Here is a 17806-nt window from a genome sequence, read left to right as displayed (position 1 = left end):
AGCGCGCACGCTGAGGGCCGGGCGCGTCCCCGCTCACACTGATCCAAGATGGCGGATCTGCTCGGTTCTATCCTCAGCTCCATGGAGCGGCCGCCCGTAGTCGGGGACAAGGAGAGTCGGCGGAAGGCCAAGGGTGAGTCGGGGAGAGGGGGGGAGAGGACCCCTTGTGGCGGAGGCCGGTGACCGGCTACTGCCCGGTCCCCTCTTGACGTCCTGCCCGGCTCCGGTCCTCGCTCTCATTGGCCGGCCCCGAGCCCGAGCGGCCGATCAGCGCGGAGATCAGCCCGGTGCCGCACAGTGATTGGCTGCCTGGTCGTTTGGAGGCTTTCCCCCTCCGCAGCACGTAACTGACCACGGTGCGACCAATCGGCGAGCGTTCTAATTTTTATGTGGGCGCTGATTGGTCGCCCTGCCGCTGACGTCGCCTGTGATTGGGTAACACAGTCTCTGGCAGTGTGGGCTGCTGCCAGTCTTCCTCATGTCGCCGCCCTATTTTTTTCTTTCTACTCTGACGACATCTCCTATTGGCTGCAGGCCTTGTCTATCACAGGTCCCTTAAAGGGCCAGCAGCACCTGACAATGGTGTCTTATACAATGGAGAGTGAATATTGCTGTAGGGTCTATAGGGGGAAAATGGATCGTGTACTCTCTCCCCCCCCCCCCCGGCACTTTCCTAACTCTGACATGCGCACAAAGCAGCGGTTCCTGAGGAGAGAATATTCATCTCCTATTTTAATTTGATCCTAGTGACGGAATCATCTTTTAGCTTTGCAGGTTCCTATAGACATTTGTTTACATTTTGATCACAAATGTCCAGCGCACGTTATACATGACCGATACCGTACATTGGGAACGGAGCAGCAGTGGGACAGGTGTAATCTGTGGGGATTTGTTCCATAGATCTGATGGTGATGATCCTGCTCTCTGAAATGGGTACAGGGGTGTAATGGGATATGTATAATATATTCACTATTTCTACTTCAGGGTCCATAGGGTATCCACAGGATACCTTGGGGTATAGGTGTGACGTCAGTCGCAGGGCACCAAAGAGTTAAGCTTTCAGCCTCCCAGGATGCACTAGGTCCCCCTCCTATACCCCGCCCCCGGGCCAAGGCACCTCAGTTTAGTTTGGTGCCCGGCCGGAGTCGGGTGCACCTGTTGGAGTGGGGGCTAGAAGAGCCCCTGAAGCTTTTTCTTCATGCAGCTGTGGCTGCACATCTGGATGAACAGCATGGACAGTCAGTCCTGACGTCCATGCTGTCTTCCCTACACCCCGCCGGTACCAGAACGCCGGTACTGATCCGGGGATGCTGGTGGGCGTCTGGGGTCACAGCTAGCGGTGACCCCAGATGCTCCGGACCATGGCCGGATTCAAGGGGGACAGAGGTAAGCAGCGGGGTCCCGCGGTGGGTCCCCGCTGATCACATGGTCCTAAGTCCCCAGGCAGGGGGCTCCCTGGGGACTGGCTGCAGCGTGGAGCCAGGCGACCAACCTGCGCTTCCACTACCCCCTGGGACAGCGGACCGCAGCAGAGCGGTAGCGCTGCGGCGTCCCAGGGGTTAAATGCATGCCAGGGGAGCGCGCCTTCCCTGTCTCACAGCCGGCGCCTCCCCCGCTGCACACAGCCCTCTCTGCATGCTGCCGACTGGTCCTGTGGCAGCGCTCCTCCCCCAGGCCAGCCTCCTCTCTGCTCCTCGGCGGCCATCTTCTCCAGAACGCATGGTGAACGCTGCTGGAAGCGCTGGACGGAAGCATCGTGGTCTGGGTCCCCCCGCATACCTCTCCTCCGCTGTGGTCAGGTCTGTGTATGCAGCGCTGTGTCCTACCAGGCCCTGTGTCTGTGTAGTTGAGTGATCAGCGCTGTTAGTGCAGGAATTGTTATTTTTCTGCATTGTATGTGACTGTGCTAGCGCTGCTGCCTGTAATCTTTTCTTCTCTAAACTGTCAGCTTTATTACTGTCCCTGTTCTTTCTGCTAAAGCCCTTGCGGTGCGGTGCTGCAGGGTGGTCTCTCGCCTATTTAATACTTAATTGGTGAGAGAGGTCACATACGTGGTGCCATCATGTCTGAAAGTGATTTTCCCCTCCGGCTACAGTGTACCACGTGCAAAGTACCGTTAGCGGAGGGGGAGGGTAGCGCGGAGGGCCTTTGCCGGCAGTGTTTGTCCATGGCGCGGGGTATTACGGTTACAGCACCGGTACAGGAGCCGCCCTGGGCTTGTTTCGCTCAGGCGTTAACAGCTTTAGTGGGCCAGTTAGCTCCGCAGCCCGCGTTTACTCCGATGGGTTTGTCCCAGCAGTCTGTGGTGTCGTCACCCATGCAGGGGTTCCCACGACAATTGGTGGTACCCCACAGTCTCCCTATTTCCCCGCTCCCGGGTTCTCAGGAGCCAGCGTGGGTTAACTCCCTGACGAGTTCTGTACAGCACTTGTCGGATGTGTTGCAAGGGGAGTCTGTGATGCGGTCTCATAAAAGGCCGGTGGCGTCTCTGTCCGCTCCTTATGAGGATGACGAAGGGACGTCTGATGATGGGGAGATTCTAGATCCTTACGATCAGGAACCTCTCCATACTAAGGACGCTGATGCTAAGTCCAAAGTATATATTCCTGGACTTATTCGGGCGGTCCGCACAGCCTTGGTGATTGAGGACGAAGTTCCCCCAGCGGCTAAATCTAAGTATGCCTTTTTCAAAGATGTGAAGGGCGATGCCACAGTCTTTCCTCTTTCGGGTCAGTTGGTGGACCATTTAGAGGAGGCGTGGAAACAACCTGGCAAAAGATACCAGCCGCAGAGACGCCTGGCGGTGGCTTATCCGTTCGCGGATAATTATTTTGCGAAGTGGGAATCCCCTCCACAGGTGGATTCTCACGTGACCCGTCTTGTCCGTAGTGCCACATTGCCGATGCCATCCATGTCCTCCCTTAAGGATGCTACGGACCGCAAGGTAGAAATCTGCCTGAAGTCCGCTTATTCCCTTGCTGGGGGGGCAGCACGGCCGGCTATGGCCATTTGCTGGGTTGCCAGAGCGATGGAGCGCTGGGCGGATTCATTAGAGGCTTCTTTTGAATCCGACTGTCCGGCCGATCAGGCGGAGTTGATTGGCAATCTCCGTGATTCGGCCACCTACATCAACGAGGCGGCTCTAGACATTAGTACTCTGGTGTCTAGAATTTCTTCAGCAGCGGTAGCTGCTCGTCGCACCTTGTGGCTGCGATCCTGGAAGGCGGACGCAGATTCCAAGAAAGGTCTGGAAGCGTTGCCGTTTACCGGAGAAGTTCTCTTCGGTCCGGATCTGGATAAGATTGTGGCCACGCTGGCGGCAGCCAAATCTGCCTGTCTCCCGTCGGCCGCTGCTCCTTCTGGTTCGGGACCATCGTCCTTTCGGTCATCTAGGGCCCAGGGCAGGCCCAAACCACAGTCGTTTCCTCGACAGGCTGGCCCTAAGAAATCGGTCAAGCCCCGGAAGCAGGCATGGAGTACCAGACGTCCGGCCCCCAAGCCAGATGGCAAGCCTGCGGCCTGACGGTCCGGGCCTCCCTTTGGGGGATCCCAGGGTGGGAGGCCGCCTGCTACAGTTCGCCCAGTGTTGGTCGACCACTACGACAGACACTTGGGTTCTGGAGGTGGTTTCCCACGGATACGCCCTCTCCTTCCGGCACAGACCCCCGGCTCGCTTCTTCACCACGGGTCTCCCATCAGACCGGAACAAGGCTACGGAGCTGCGGAAGGTATTGCACACTATGCTCCAGGCTGGAGTTATAGTGGCGGTTCCATTCTCCCAGAGGGGCCAGGGTTTCTATTCAAATCTATTTTTGGTACAGAAACCCAATGGGTCATATCGTCCGATTCTCAACCTCAAAGCACTCAACAAGTCTTTGCGGGTCCCGAAGTTTCGGATGGAGACCCTACGGTCCATTATTCTGGCGCTGGAACCTGGGGACTACTTGGTGTCATTGGACATACAGGACGCTTACCTGCATGTCCCTATTCTTTGGCGCCATCAACAGTTCCTCAGGTTTGCAATCAGCAGCGACCACTTCCAGTTTCGGGCGTTACCTTTTGGCCTGGCAACAGCACCACGTGTTTTCACCAAGGTGATGGCGGTCATGGCGGCTTCTCTGCGGCTGCAGGGAGTCCGCATGTTGCCGTATTTGGACGACCTGTTATTGGTGGCAGGATCTCCAGAGCTCCTGTTACGCCACTTGGACCTGACCATTGCACTGCTGCAACGGCACGGCTGGCTAATCAACTGGCAGAAGTCCACTCTAATCCCGTCTCGGAGGATTCTGCATCTTGGAGCCTTATTGGACTCGGGACAGCAAAGGATCTTCGTGACGGAGGACAAGATCTCTGCTTTACAGTCAAGGGTGCGCAGTTGTCTGCACAGCCGCCGGGTGTCCTTACACTCGGCGATGAGGTTACTGGGCTCCATGGTGTCGGTGTTCGACATGGTGGAATACGCCCAGTTTCACTCCAGACCTCTGCAGCACCTGATCCTGTCCAAGTGGAACGGGCTGACTCAGTCTCTGAAGTTCCAGACGATTGTGCTCACCCCGGAGGTTCGCCTGTCCCTTACGTGGTGGTTACAGACGACCCACCTCAACAAGGGACGTCCGTTCTGGGTTCCAAATTGGGTCCTGTTGACAACGGACGCCAGTCTTCGGGGCTGGGGAGCAGTTTCGGGTCCACACTTGTTCCAGGGCAGGTGGACGCCGACAGAAGCGGAGCTTCCAATAAATATCTTGGAACTCCGTGCGGTCTTCAATGCTCTCCAGCAGGCACAGCGGTTTCTCCAGGGTCGCCCGGTGCAGGTCCAGTCGGACAACGCTACCACCGTGGCCTACATAAACAGGCAAGGAGGAACTCGCAGTCGGGCGGCTCTCGTAGAGGTCTCTCGGATCCTGGTTTGGGCGGAGCGCAATCTTCCGGCCATATCAGCGGTCTTCATCCCGGGAGTGCTCAATTGGGAGGCGGACTTTCTAAGTCGCCAGGACGTTCATCCGGGGGAATGGTCCCTGCACCCGGACGTTTTTCAACTACTGGTGGACAGGTGGGGTCTTCCAGAAATCGACCTCATGGCGTCCCGGCACAACAACAAGTTGCCGGTGTACGGGTCTCGCACAAGAGACGAAGGGGCGTCTCTGGTGGATGCTCTGTCCGTCCGGTGGACGTTCCGGTTCGCATACCTGTTCCCTCCGGTCTCCCTTCTTCCACGGGTAATCCGGAAATTCAAACAGGAAGGAGGGACGCTCCTGTTGATAGCTCCCGCGTGGCCCAGACGGCACTGGTTCTCAGACCTTCAGGGTCTGTCCGTGGACATTCCTCTGCGGTTGCCGCTACGACCGGACCTTCTGTCTCAGGGTCCTTGCCTTCACCCGGACCTGACTCGGCTGTCTTTGACGGCGTGGCTGTTGAGACGGCCATGCTGAGGTCCCGGGGGTTTTCCAGCTCTGTGGTGCGTACCATGTTACGAGCTCGGAAACCGTCTTCCGCGAGGATATACCATCGCGTGTGGCATACGTTCTTCCAGTGGTGTCGACCGAGAGGTTATGCACCGCGGGAGTTTCGTCTGTCTCGGATTCTCGCCTTCCTGCAAGCGGGACTAGATCATGGGCTTCGCCTTGCTTCTTTGAAGGTACAGGTTTCGGCCCTATCTGTCTGGTTTCACCGTAGGATTGCTACAATCCCGGATGTGCGCACCTTTATGCAGGGTGTTCTCCGCATTCAGCCGCCCTTTGTTCCACCTGTGGCGCCTTGGGATTTGGCTGTGGTCCTGAGGGCTCTCCAAGGACCGCCGTTTGAACCACTGGGCTCAGTGGATCTTAAATGGCTAACAGCTAAGACTGTTTTCCTTCTGGCCATTGCTTCGGCCAGACGTGTTTCTGAGTTAGGGGCTCTTTCTTGTAGACCCCCTTTCTTGGTTTTTTATGGGAACAGGGCAGTGCTCCGCACTCGGCCCGAGTTTCTTCCCAAAGTTATTTCCCAGTTTCATATTAACGAGGAAATAGTTGTTCCGGCCTTTAACTCACCGGGTCTTTCCGTGGGTGAGGCCTCTTTGGATGTTGTGCGGGCCTTAAGGACTTATGTTGACCGCACTTCTTCGTTTAGGAAGTCGGACGCTTTGTTTGTCCTCTTTGGCTTCCGTAAAAAGGGTTGGCCTGCTTCAAAGCAAACTTTGGCAGCCTGGATCCGTATGGCTATTTCTGAAGCTTATCTTCATGAAGGCCTACCGGTCCCTCCTTCTCTGAAGGCTCATTCCACTAGGTCTGTGGGTCCTTCGTGGGCAGCTCGACGTGGTGCCTCGGCAGTTCAGATCTGCAAGGCTGCTACGTGGTCTTCTGTCCATACCTTCGTGAGGTATTACAGGTTTGACACCTTCGCCTCTCAGGATGCTTCCTTCGGGCGGCGGATTCTCCTTTCTGCACAGGAGCGTCCCCACCCTTAAAGGATACTGCTTTGGGACATCCCCAAGGTATCCTGTGGATACCCTATGGACCCTGAAGTAGAAAATATGAGATATGGTAAGAACTTACCCTTGTTATCTCTATTTCTACGAAGTCCATAGGGTTCCACAGGACTCCCGCCCTGTCGCACCTGTGCTGCAGATGGGCTTTGCTCTGGTCACCGGTTTTCCGTCTCCCTCTGGTGAGAATGTGATTCTTGTATGTGTCCAGATCTTTGTTCTCTCTCTTCCTTCTCCTCCTCCGGCCTATGGCTTGGTAACTAACTGAGGTGCCTTGGCCCGGGGGCGGGGTATAGGAGGGGGACCTAGTGCATCCTGGGAGGCTGAAAGCTTAACTCTTTGGTGCCCTGCGACTGACGTCACACCTATACCCCAAGGTATCCTGTGGAACCCTATGGACTTCGTAGAAATAGAGATAACAAGGGTAAGTTCTTACCATATCTCATATTTTTCTGTCCTCATTCCACAGAGCAGGCAGCCCGGATCAAGAAGCTTCAAGAGCATGAAAAGAGACAGAAAATGGAGTTCAGGAAAAAGGTGAGTGACCTACAGTGAGGAGCTATGAGCCTGTCCCTCCCCCTGCAGGGTGACACAGTGACACAGACAGAAGGGAGCTATGAGCCTGTCCCTCCCCCTGCAGGGTGACACAGACAGAAGGGAGCTATGAGCCTGTCCCTCCCCCTGCAGGGTGACACAGACAGAAGGGAGCTATGAGCCTGTCCCTCCCCCTGCAGGGTGACACAGACAGAAGGGAGCTATGAGCCTGTCCCTCCCCCCGCAGGGTGACACAGACAGAAGGGAGCTATGAGCCTGTCCCTCCTCCTGCAGGGTGACACAGACAGAAGGGAGCTATGAGCCTGTCCCTCCTCCTGCAGGGTGACACAGACAGAAGGGAGCTATGAGCCTGTCCCTCCCCCTGCAGGGTGACACAGATAGAAGGGAGCTATGAGCCTGTCCCTCCCCCTGCAGGGTGACACAGACAGAAGGGAGCTATGAGCCTGTCCCTCCCCCTGCAGGGTGACACAGACAGAAGGGAGCTATGAGCCTGTCCCTCCCCCTGCAGGGTGACACAGTGACACAGACAGAAGGGAGCTATGAGCCTGTCCCTCCCCCTGCAGGGTGACACAGACAGAAGGGAGCTATGAGCCTGTCCCTCCCCCTGCAGGGTGACACAGACAGAAGGGAGCTATGAGCCTGTCCCTCCCCCCGCAGGGTGACACAGACAGAAGGGAGCTATGAGCCTGTCCCTCCTCCTGCAGGGTGACACAGACAGAAGGGAGCTATGAGCCTGTCCCTCCCCCTGCAGGGTGACACAGATAGAAGGGAGCTATGAGCCTGTCCCTCCCCCTGCAGGGTGACACAGACAGAAGGGAGCTATGAGCCTGTCCCTCCCCTGCAGGGTGACACAGACAGAAGGGAGCTATGAGCCTGTCCCTCCCCCTGCAGGGTGACACAGACAGAAGGGAGCTATGAGCCTGTCCCTCCCCCTGCAGGGTGACACAGACAGAAGGGAGCTATGAGCCTGTCCCTCCCCCTGCAGGGTGACACAGACAGAAGGGAGCTATGAGCCTGTCCCTCCCCCTGCAGGGTGACACAGACAGAAGGGAGCTATGAGCCTGTCCCTCCCCCTGCAGGGTGACACAGACAGAAGGGAGCTATGAGCCTGTCCCTCCCCCTGCAGGGTGACACAGACAGAAGGGAGCTATGAGCCTGTCCCTCCCCCTGCAGGGTGACACAGACAGAAGGGAGCTATGAGCCTGTCCCTCCCCCCGCAGGGTGACACAGACAGAAGGGAGCTATGAGCCTGTCCCTCCTCCTGCAGGGTGACACAGACAGAAGGGAGCTATGAGCCTGTCCCTCCCCCTGCAGGGTGACACAGATAGAAGGGAGCTATGAGCCTGTCCCTCCCCCTGCAGGGTGACACAGACAGAAGGGAGCTATGAGCCTGTCCCTCCCCTGCAGGGTGACACAGACAGAAGGGAGCTATGAGCCTGTCCCTCCCCCTGCAGGGTGACACAGACAGAAGGGAGCTATGAGCCTGTCCCTCCCCCTGCAGGGTTACTGAGAATATTGTGTGTTGTAGATGGAGAAGGAAATCTCGGAGTTTATCCAGGACACCACTCAGAGAAAGAAGAAGTTTAAGCCGATGGGGAAGATTGAGCGCAGCATCCTGTGAGTGACCTGTGTGTGTGTTGCCCGTAGTTTGTGGCTGTGATTACCTGTAACTTGTACCTTGTCTTCTATTCCAGTTTGGTTTCCATCATACAGTATGACTGTAAGCTCTTTGTGGCAGGCTCCTTCGTCCTTCCACAGTGTTGATATGTGTCTAAATCTAAAAATGTATCAAATCTTCCAGAATCAAAGTATACTTCATATTAAAGACCCAATTCTATCCCGACTAACATTTAGGCAAATAGCTGACACTCGAACGGAGTCGGTATGTACACAGAGAAATACAGGAAGCGTCAATATCTTAAAATGTATATATTGATATTCTTTAAGATATACAGACCTAGCCCCATGATTCCTATGATGCTATTAAAAAACAGCTCTATAATAAAGTTTATAAGAAAAAAATTCAAATTAAAAGAGTATCTTTTCAGACACCTGCTGCTTAAAATCCAAAGTCAGAAGGATGGTGAGGCCCCGCTCTCAGTCTGTATTCATACTGAAAATCAAGATCAAGCGATCTTGTGCCCTTCTGCTCCGCGCGAGGTCTCTGTCCTCCCTGAGCTCGCCTTAGGACACCTGCGTTACGGGGTGACAGGTGGACCGCTGATGGCTTATTTGGTCACTTTAATATCAAGTTGCATATACTCGTGTATCAGTCCCGAAACATTAACCTTAATAGAAATGAAGGTTAATACTATCCCTGTACTCAGTGTAGTTCCTACAGCCATTAGTAGTATGGTAGGCTATACAGGGCATATGGATGGTATTAGCTCAATGGGAAAGTGACTTGTGGGGGGAACAGAACAGATCAGTTTTCTCCTAAGTTTTCATCTTTATATGATTTCTGATTCACTTCCAATTGCCCCCATCATGCAGAATATTACCACCACTGACGGGTGACGTGAGTAACACTGATGATCTCGTTACAATGGCACCTGACATGGGGTGGGGGGTATATTGGGCAGCCAGTGATCACTTAGTTCTTGAAGTCGATGTGTTGGAAGCGGGAAAATGGGCGAGTGTAAGGATCTGAGTGACCATGACGAGGGCCAGATTGTGATGGCTAAACCGCTCGTTCAGAGCGTCTCCAACACGGCAGGTCTTGTGTGGTGCTCCCGGTGTGCCGTGGTTAGTACCTACCGAAAGTGGTCCAGGGAATTACAATCGGTCACAGGGTGATGGGCACCCAAAGCTCATTGATGCATGTGGGGAGGGAAGGCTAGCCCGCCTGGTCCTACCCCATACAGGAGCCACTATAGCACAAATTGCTGAACAGGTTAATGCTGGCTATGATGGACAGGGGTAAGAACACTTAGTGCAGCTTTCTGCGTAGCCACAGACCTGACCGTGCCCGTGCTGTTCTCTGTCCCCCAATGAAAGCGCCTGCAATGGGCACGTGAGTGTCCGAGCTGGACCCTGGAGCAACGGAAGATGGTGGCCTGGTCTGACGAATCTCGTTTTCTATTACATCTTGTGGACGGTTGGGGGTGTGCGCGTCATTTACCAGGGGAAAAGATGGCACCAGCATGTACTATGTACCAGCGGGGGCAGTGTGATTCTCTGGGCAATGTTCTGCTGGGAAACTCCATGCATGTGGATGAGACTGTGACATGTACCACCTACCCAGGGGCGTATCTATAATGGGTGCAGGGTGTGTGGGGAACACGGGCCCCTGGGTCCAGGGGGGGCCCGCACCTCACACCCTGCACCCATAGCATACTTACCTCTCCGTAGTGGCATGGGGGTCCGGAGCTGTAAAGCGACTGGAAAATGGCCGTGGCGGCCATTTTCCCGGTGACCTGTGCATACACTATAGACTCTGGGCACACTCTAGTGCCCAGAGTCAATAACTCCGGAGCTGGCCGCGCACAGCTCAGTCCGCTGCCGGGCAGAGAGGAGGGGGGCCCGTGTCGGAGACTGCACACGGGCCCCCTCCTCTCTAGAAACGCCCCTGCACCTACCTAACCATTGTAGCAGACCTAGCACACCCCTTCGTGGCAGCGGTATCCCCTGATGGCAGTGCCCTCTTTTTCCGGCAGGATAATGTGCCCGCCTGTCACACTGAAAACACTGCTCAGGAACGGTCTGAGGAACATGACAGAGAGTTTAAGGTGATGACTTGGTCTCTAAATTCCTCCAGATCTCTATCCGATGGAGCATCTGTGGGATGTGCTGGAAAAAACAAGTCCGAGCCACGGAGGCCTCACCTCACAGGACTTACAGGATCTGCTGCTAACGTCTAGGTCAGTGTTGGCTAACCTTGACACTCCAGCTGTTATGGAACTACATAACCCAGCATGCACTGCTACAGTTTTGCTATTAGGGCATGCTAAAACTGTGGCAGGGCATGCTGGGATATATAGTTCCACAACAGCTGGAGTGTCAAGGTTAGCCAACACTGGTCTAGGTGCTCAGACACCACAGGACACCTTCTCTTGCAGAGTCCATGCCTCCATGGGTTACAGCGGTTTTGGTGTCTCGAGGGAGAAGTGCGCGATATTAGGCTGGTGGTTGTAATGTAATGGCTGATCTGTGTATATCCGAGTGATGGAGGAATATCTCCGAACCTGGGATCCGTATCCTGCTACACGGGGCAAATGTGTGACAACATGGCATTGCTTGTGAACGCCGTCATTTTAGAATTAGAAATGATTTAGTTAATTGTGACTACTGACTGTAGTGGTTTAGTGACTCTGATATAGAGAGCAGCTCGGGACTACGGGTCACTGGGGCCAGATGTATGAAGCTCCGGGAAGTGATAAAGCAGAGAGTGATAAACGACCAAGCAGTCAGCTCCTAACTGTCATTTTTCAAACACAGCCTGTAACATGACAGATAGGAGCTGGTGGCTGGTACTTTATCACTCTGCATTTTATCACTTCCTGGAGCTTCATACATCTGTCCCAATGTTTCATAAAACACTGGTGGGGGGGGGGGGGGGGGTTTCTTGAATTTTTTTTGTCCCGGGATTTAAAGCGGCGATATTTTTTTCAGAGGTAAAGGAAAACCCTGGTTTTGGCAAAATGTATCCGGCGACTCGTCGTCACTGCTAATGTCTTGGGTTACTTGACCTCAGAGGTGGAAGGGAGTGGGTGATGCTGAGAATAGTGCACTATATATACATGTTATGTATTATCCCAGGATGTTAATATATGAGAGCCACAGCTATATTTAAATCCTGTTCTTTATTATTAAAAACGTTGCTGTCTTTAGTAATATCGTGGACTTGGACTATGGCCCTCATTCAGAGCGCACGCTCTGAGCAGAGCGCACGCTCTGAATGAGGGCCGCCTCCATAAAAATGGAGCGTCCTCCTGGACGCTCGTATAGCTGTGGGTCACCACCCACAGCCTATACGAGCGTGCAGTTTGATGGCCGCGATGGTCGTGACCATCGCGACCATCGAAACTGCGAGCCGGAGCCTGCGGTTGAGGTTTTCAACCGCAAGGCCCGGAGTGATTTTGGCTCTATCAGAGCCAAAATCACTCCCACTGACATCACTAGTGATGTCAGTGGGCCGGCTTCTGACGGGAGGCGTTCCCTTGGGAACGCCCCTGTCAGGGAGGCACGCCCACCAAAGGGGGCGTGCTGTCAGTCAACATCGACAGCACGCCCCCTTTGATCAGACACAACGAGCGAAATACTTTCCTTCGCTCGTCGCGCCCGGCGCACGCGCACGACTGAGCTCCCTCCGTCATGCGCATGCTCAGTGCAGACCATCGACCCACTTGCGAGCGGACAGCCGCTTGCGAGTGGGTCTGAATCAGGGCCTATGTTTTAAAGCACATTTGTAAAGAATTGTATTTTAAAATATTATTGCAGCTCTCAGGTGTAACTTTCTGTTTCTCTGCGTGTACATTGCGGTTTCTTTTGGAGTTTAAGGAGGTAGCTGTCCTTGCATCGCATATGCTGTGTATGACTGATATTCGGGCAAAATGTATCTATTCTATACTAGCGCTGCAGTACTTACACCCGTGCCGTTATATATTCCTTGATTGTGATTTTGAAATATTGAGTTACTATGACTGTTTCCAAAATAGTCACAAAACGCTTGTGCTGTCAATAAAACCTCTATTTAGTGATTAAAAGAAAAGCCTTTCTGACACACAAGTTCTTTAAGAACACAAAGACAGTACATTATTAAATAGTCTTATATGACAAAAAGAGCAGTTTGTATTAAAAAAAAATACTGAAATATATATGCAAAACTGTGAATGCTATACACTGGATATATATGGGTTTTGAACATAAGACCTATATTACATCTGGAAGCTATGATTGCTGCGCATATGTAAAGGAAACATAATGTATTTGCCCAAGCAATGAAACATATTTATCTCTTTATACGGCTGGTCTCTGTGGTGTTTGGTTTTCCTATAGAAATATATATGGTGCCCTTAGCTGGCCTGCTTATAATGGGACATGGTCTTTATTACCAATGTTCGGGGGTCTTCCTCTCTCTTACAGACACGACGTGGTGGAAGTGGCCGGACTGACCTCTTTCTCATTCGGGGAGGACGAAGACAGCAGATACGTCATGATATTTAAGAACGTGAGTGGCCCTCGGCCCGGCTCTGGGGTACGTTTTACGCTCCGTCTTGCATTCCCGTAGATCTCACTGTGTTTTCCTCTCAGGAGTTTGCGCCGTGCGACGAAGAGCTGGAGGCATATCGCAAGGGCGAGGAATGGGACCCCACGAAGGCGGAGGAGAAGAGAAAGCTGAAGGTACGTACGTGCCACGTGATTTACTGAACGGGGGATCTCTGATGCTTTATTACAGACGGGGTAATCGGGGGCCGAGCAGTGTCCGTATGATGGGGACCTAGCATACCGTGACCTCTGTCCTCTAGTCACCCCTGAGGCAGGAACGCTGCATAGTTCTCAGCAATGTGCAATTGGGAGCTAACCTCAGTAAAGCAGAGACTGGGTAATGACTGGCATACAAAGTGGTATGAAGGCGCTGCTCGCCAGCTTCCAGTCTACGGGACAGTAGGAGCTTGGTACATAAGGAGAGTGGCCACAGATCGGTCCAGTAGTGGGGACAAAGAGCTAGTGGCCTCTATGGTCCAGTCACACAGCGCTGGTAGCTTGGAGGTCAGTAGGCTGCTTGCCTATATAGAGAATATATATAATTTCTATGGAGTATAATGGGACACGATGGTATGGAGTGTGGTGACAGGAGACGGCCACTTACAAACTTATCTCTAAACTCTCCTCCCCGTCTATTCCCCAGAAGCCTGCTGGGAACATCCGTATGTTTTTGTCTTTTAATCATAGCGGGACATTGAGAGCATCCAGGGTCACGTCTGTGCGTGGCAGAGGGCCAGTGGCCACACTGACCTATGGGAGCACCCACTAAGGTGGCAGCCTGAGAGAACTTCTGGGACCCAGGGCTATTATGGTGAGCTACACACGTGAGGTAGTAGAGCAGGGACCCTACCACAGGAGCCATGGACCTGATGAGCTGGCTTGGGCTCAGGTCCTGGTCCAGGTATCCTTATTGGTAGGATTATTGAAACCGCTACTACATATAGACCATGGAAACCTGAGGTTCCATTGTGTCTCAAGGACTCCAGCAGGAAGTGGGGAGTAGATAGTTGGGTGCAGCAGGAAGTGGGGAGTAGATGGTTGGGTGAATCCCATCCAGCAGACAAGAGATATAAAGGACGGTGAGTAATCAGATCTGTTGGTCCTTTTTGTGGGGTCTATGAGAGAGGGTGGACAGGGTCTAAGCAATTTTCCAGGCTTCCGTCACTGGTATTTTTTCCTTGTTCTTGTCTTCACTGGAGAACATAGTTCTGTAATCCCGGTTCTGTCCAGGGATTTGCTAGAAAAATACCGAAGTTCCCAGCCGGCTCCCGGGGTATAGAGGGAGGAGGAGCTGTAGCAGTTTTTGTTACCGCACTCTGTACCCCAGTGTCCACCATCAGATTCTGAGAAAAGGATTTAACCTAAAGTACATAGATAGAAATGACAGGGGGGGGTAATCTGGTTCAGCGGCCCAGGAATGGTGATAGGTTGGTGGTAACGATATTCTGTGTCCCGGCAGGAGTTGGCTCGGAGAGAGGCAGAAGCTGATGCGCTGAGAGGCCCGTCCTGTGTCAACCCCGCCACCGACTACAAGGATAAATACAGTCACCTGATTGGCAAAGTCGCCGCCAAGGACGCTGCCCACACTCTGCAAGCCAACAAGACCTACGGCTGCGGTAAGGCGCGCCGGCCTACGGAGCTGGTGTCCATCGTCTCCCGTGTCACTGATAGGTGCTCATTTCAGTCCATGACCCTCTCTCTCTCATTACGACAACAGAAAGGGATTCGGGCTCTAATAACCCTAACTACAGCTAAACAATGTGGGGACAATGTGCTGTTTCCCTTAGTGGGGACAATTGGCTCTCTACTAGATTCTATCGGCATTGTTATGCTGGGTACACACTGACAATTGATCGGCCGATATATCTGCTGCCCGTCGGCCAGTGTGTACCCGCGATACGTTAGTGAACGTCGTCCACATCTGTCCATCGGCAAGTGTGTGCGGGCGGTCTGCAGACCGCCTGTACACACACAGCAGCAGCAGCCGCGAGGAGGGGACGGGACACCCCCCTGACCCGGCCGCCGGGACCCGAGGGCACAAGCAGATGATGGCCGTTCAGTGTGTATGAACGACCATCATCTGCAGATATCTGTCAGGTGTGTACCCACCTTTAGACCATTGCCTCAATCTGTTTATTAGCACTAATGTAATCTGTATCCAAACAGACCTAAAAAAAAAAAAAAAAAAACAACAACTTAGAAACAGTAACATAACCACAATATAAAACTGACTTGGATCCAGCATAAAACGTATGTATCCGTATACCAGTGGTTGGCTCAGCCGGTGGTATCCGTTCCGGCAGGCACGCCTATATTCAGCAGATGTGAATTTAATAATGCGTTAATCCTAGTGTTCGTGGGAAGTGCCGTGTTCGGTAGGAAAATCGCCGGGAGGTCACGGTGGGTTTTCCAAGGTTCCAACTTGCTGATGTGCAGGGTGAGGTCCTTGTGTAGTGAGAACACTTCAGAGATTTATAGGAGAGCTTGATAGTGACCAAGCCACGAGAAATATAATCTTCCCATTTTCAGCAGATTCGTGTCGGAGTCCGCCATACTCATTCATCGGAGTTTAAAGACACAAATGATAAGTAGCGGAATATTGGAGACCTGCGCTGGTCCTGTGGGTCGGACAGAGTGGCAGTAATAACCTTGGTAGGGCTTGTGGTAAATAAGGTAGCCATCTTTTGGGTGTGGGTCAGGGCAGGTAATTGGGAACGCCTATAGGATAGATCCCGAACAGTGGGTTTGGATCGGTGAGGTGTCTAATCCAGGGGTTCTCAAACCCCACACAGGTCATGTTTTCCAGGTCACCCAGCAGGTGCACAGGTGTAGTCATTACTCACTGACGCATTTTAAAAGATCCACAGATGGAGCTAATTATTTCACTTGTGATTCTGTAAGGAGACCTGGAAAACATGCACTGTTTGGGGTCCTGAGGACCGAGTTTGGGAACCTGCGGTCTAACCAATCCTGCTCGCACAGCTGCCGTGGTCCTGTAGCTTTGTCCGTCTTCTAATATTTCTGCTCCCTTGTCCTCAGTTCCTGTCGCTAACAAGCGGGACACGCGTTCCATCGAGGAGGCCATGAATGAGATTCGCGCCAAGAAGCGCCTGAAACAAGAGGACGGGGAGTCGGCGTCCAGCAGCTCCTAAGATTCTCCGGTCATCCGAGGCCCACCCTACCCTCCCTAGCGACCGGAGATGTAAAGACGCTACGACGACAAAGAGAGATTTTTATCTGCTAGCGATTTTGTTACTTTTTAAAACTATTTAATTTTTTTTTTTTCGTGTTTTTATTTTTCTTCATTGCAAAGACATTGCGCAGTTTTTTTGTTTTTGCCTTTTTTTTTTTTTTTTAAAGTAAATAAGTCTTGTGGCGGCAGATGGACGGTAAAGAGAGGATTATAAAACATCATCCTCCGTTTCCTTGTTGGGTTATTGCGTATCTGGTGTCGGTAGCGTCGCTGATCCCTCTTCAACGTCCGCTTCCTTTTTCTAATGGCGCCTGACACTTCGCGTGTCCTGTTTTTATGGAAGGTTGTTTGTCCCACAGGAGAGAAGGTGGGTCGGAAAGTGAATGCCTCCGAGCTGCTGGCGGAGGACCGGGCCCCTGTGGCAGACTGCTCCGGATTTTAGTCTGATCGGAGATGATAATCTGCTGTTGTAATATGTTTTAAGCCTTATATTTGTGATGTTTTGGGATTTTTTATTTCCGTCGTGCAGTTTTTAAGATGGTGACACCGGGTGCGGCACATCAGACAATTCGTGTTGGTGCCGCTGTCTCGTTCCCTATGTGGAAACCGGAGGGACTATTTTAGCTAAAGGAGAACCGGTGCTATCTGTGAGGCGGTGACATATTCCCGGGGTGCTTCCCTGTAATCTGACTTGCTGAAGAGAATTATTTAATTACCAATATAGAGATTACCCCTCCCCCTGCGATCGCTGTGTCCTACGCTGGATCAGAGACTATAGTCTGCTCCGTTATATATAAGACCGTTTTTATCCCTGACTTCTTTTAAAGCTACCTCTTCATTAAAGTGAACAAACCGGTTGAATTTAAAGGGCTGCGTTGTGTATTTCATTCTCTTCGCTTTCCCTCTGTTTTTGGATCAGGATAAATGAAATAACTGATTTTGGCCGTGCATTGTGGGTAAACGTCAGGAGCGTTTCTACCCATTGGCCATGATGGCACTCGCCAGGGGTTCCTGGCCATGGGGGGGGGGGGCAGTGCCATCCATGGCCTGGGAGTAAAAACGCCCCTGTCCAAGAACAGACTTGGTCAATAGTGGGACGTGGGGAAATGTGACTTTATCATTCTGTGTGTCTTACGTGCACGGTCTGTGGAGCGTCATTGAGGGGAGGTGGAACCTATGTGCCAGTGTGCAGTTCCTGTGGGGTACGGTGCTTGCAGTGCACCACACTGGCAGAGGTTTGAGCAGACATGGATGATCTGGGTTGTCTGGGGTGTAAGACCACCAAATGCTGCAACTCTTCGCTGGATGTGTGTGGGCACACTCTGTATTGTCAGTCTGCTCCCTCGGGGGGATGTCTCTGTGTGTGTGTCCTGCAGTCACCTCCATGA

General features: G+C 52.8%; 1 protein-coding gene across 1 annotated transcript; it reads left to right on the top strand.

Annotated features, from left to right (window-relative positions):
• On the top strand, positions 1–17285 carry SPAG7 (sperm associated antigen 7). Its single transcript, XM_088462963.1, has 7 exons — positions 1–133; positions 6933–7000; positions 8547–8635; positions 13103–13187; positions 13271–13360; positions 14685–14841; positions 16265–17285. The coding sequence occupies exons 1-7, from the start codon at positions 49–51 to the stop codon at positions 16375–16377; spliced, it is 687 nt and encodes a 228-aa protein (XP_088319089.1). The 5' UTR covers positions 1–48; the 3' UTR covers positions 16378–17285.
• Positions 17286–17806: the final 521 nt, after the last annotated feature.

This window comes from Taudactylus pleione, unplaced genomic scaffold (genome assembly GCF_031769625.1).
Source record: "Taudactylus pleione unplaced genomic scaffold, aTauple2 ptg001299l, whole genome shotgun sequence".
NCBI lineage: Eukaryota > Metazoa > Chordata > Amphibia > Anura > Myobatrachidae > Taudactylus > Taudactylus pleione.
This window is presented reverse-complemented; position numbering and strand designations above follow the sequence as displayed.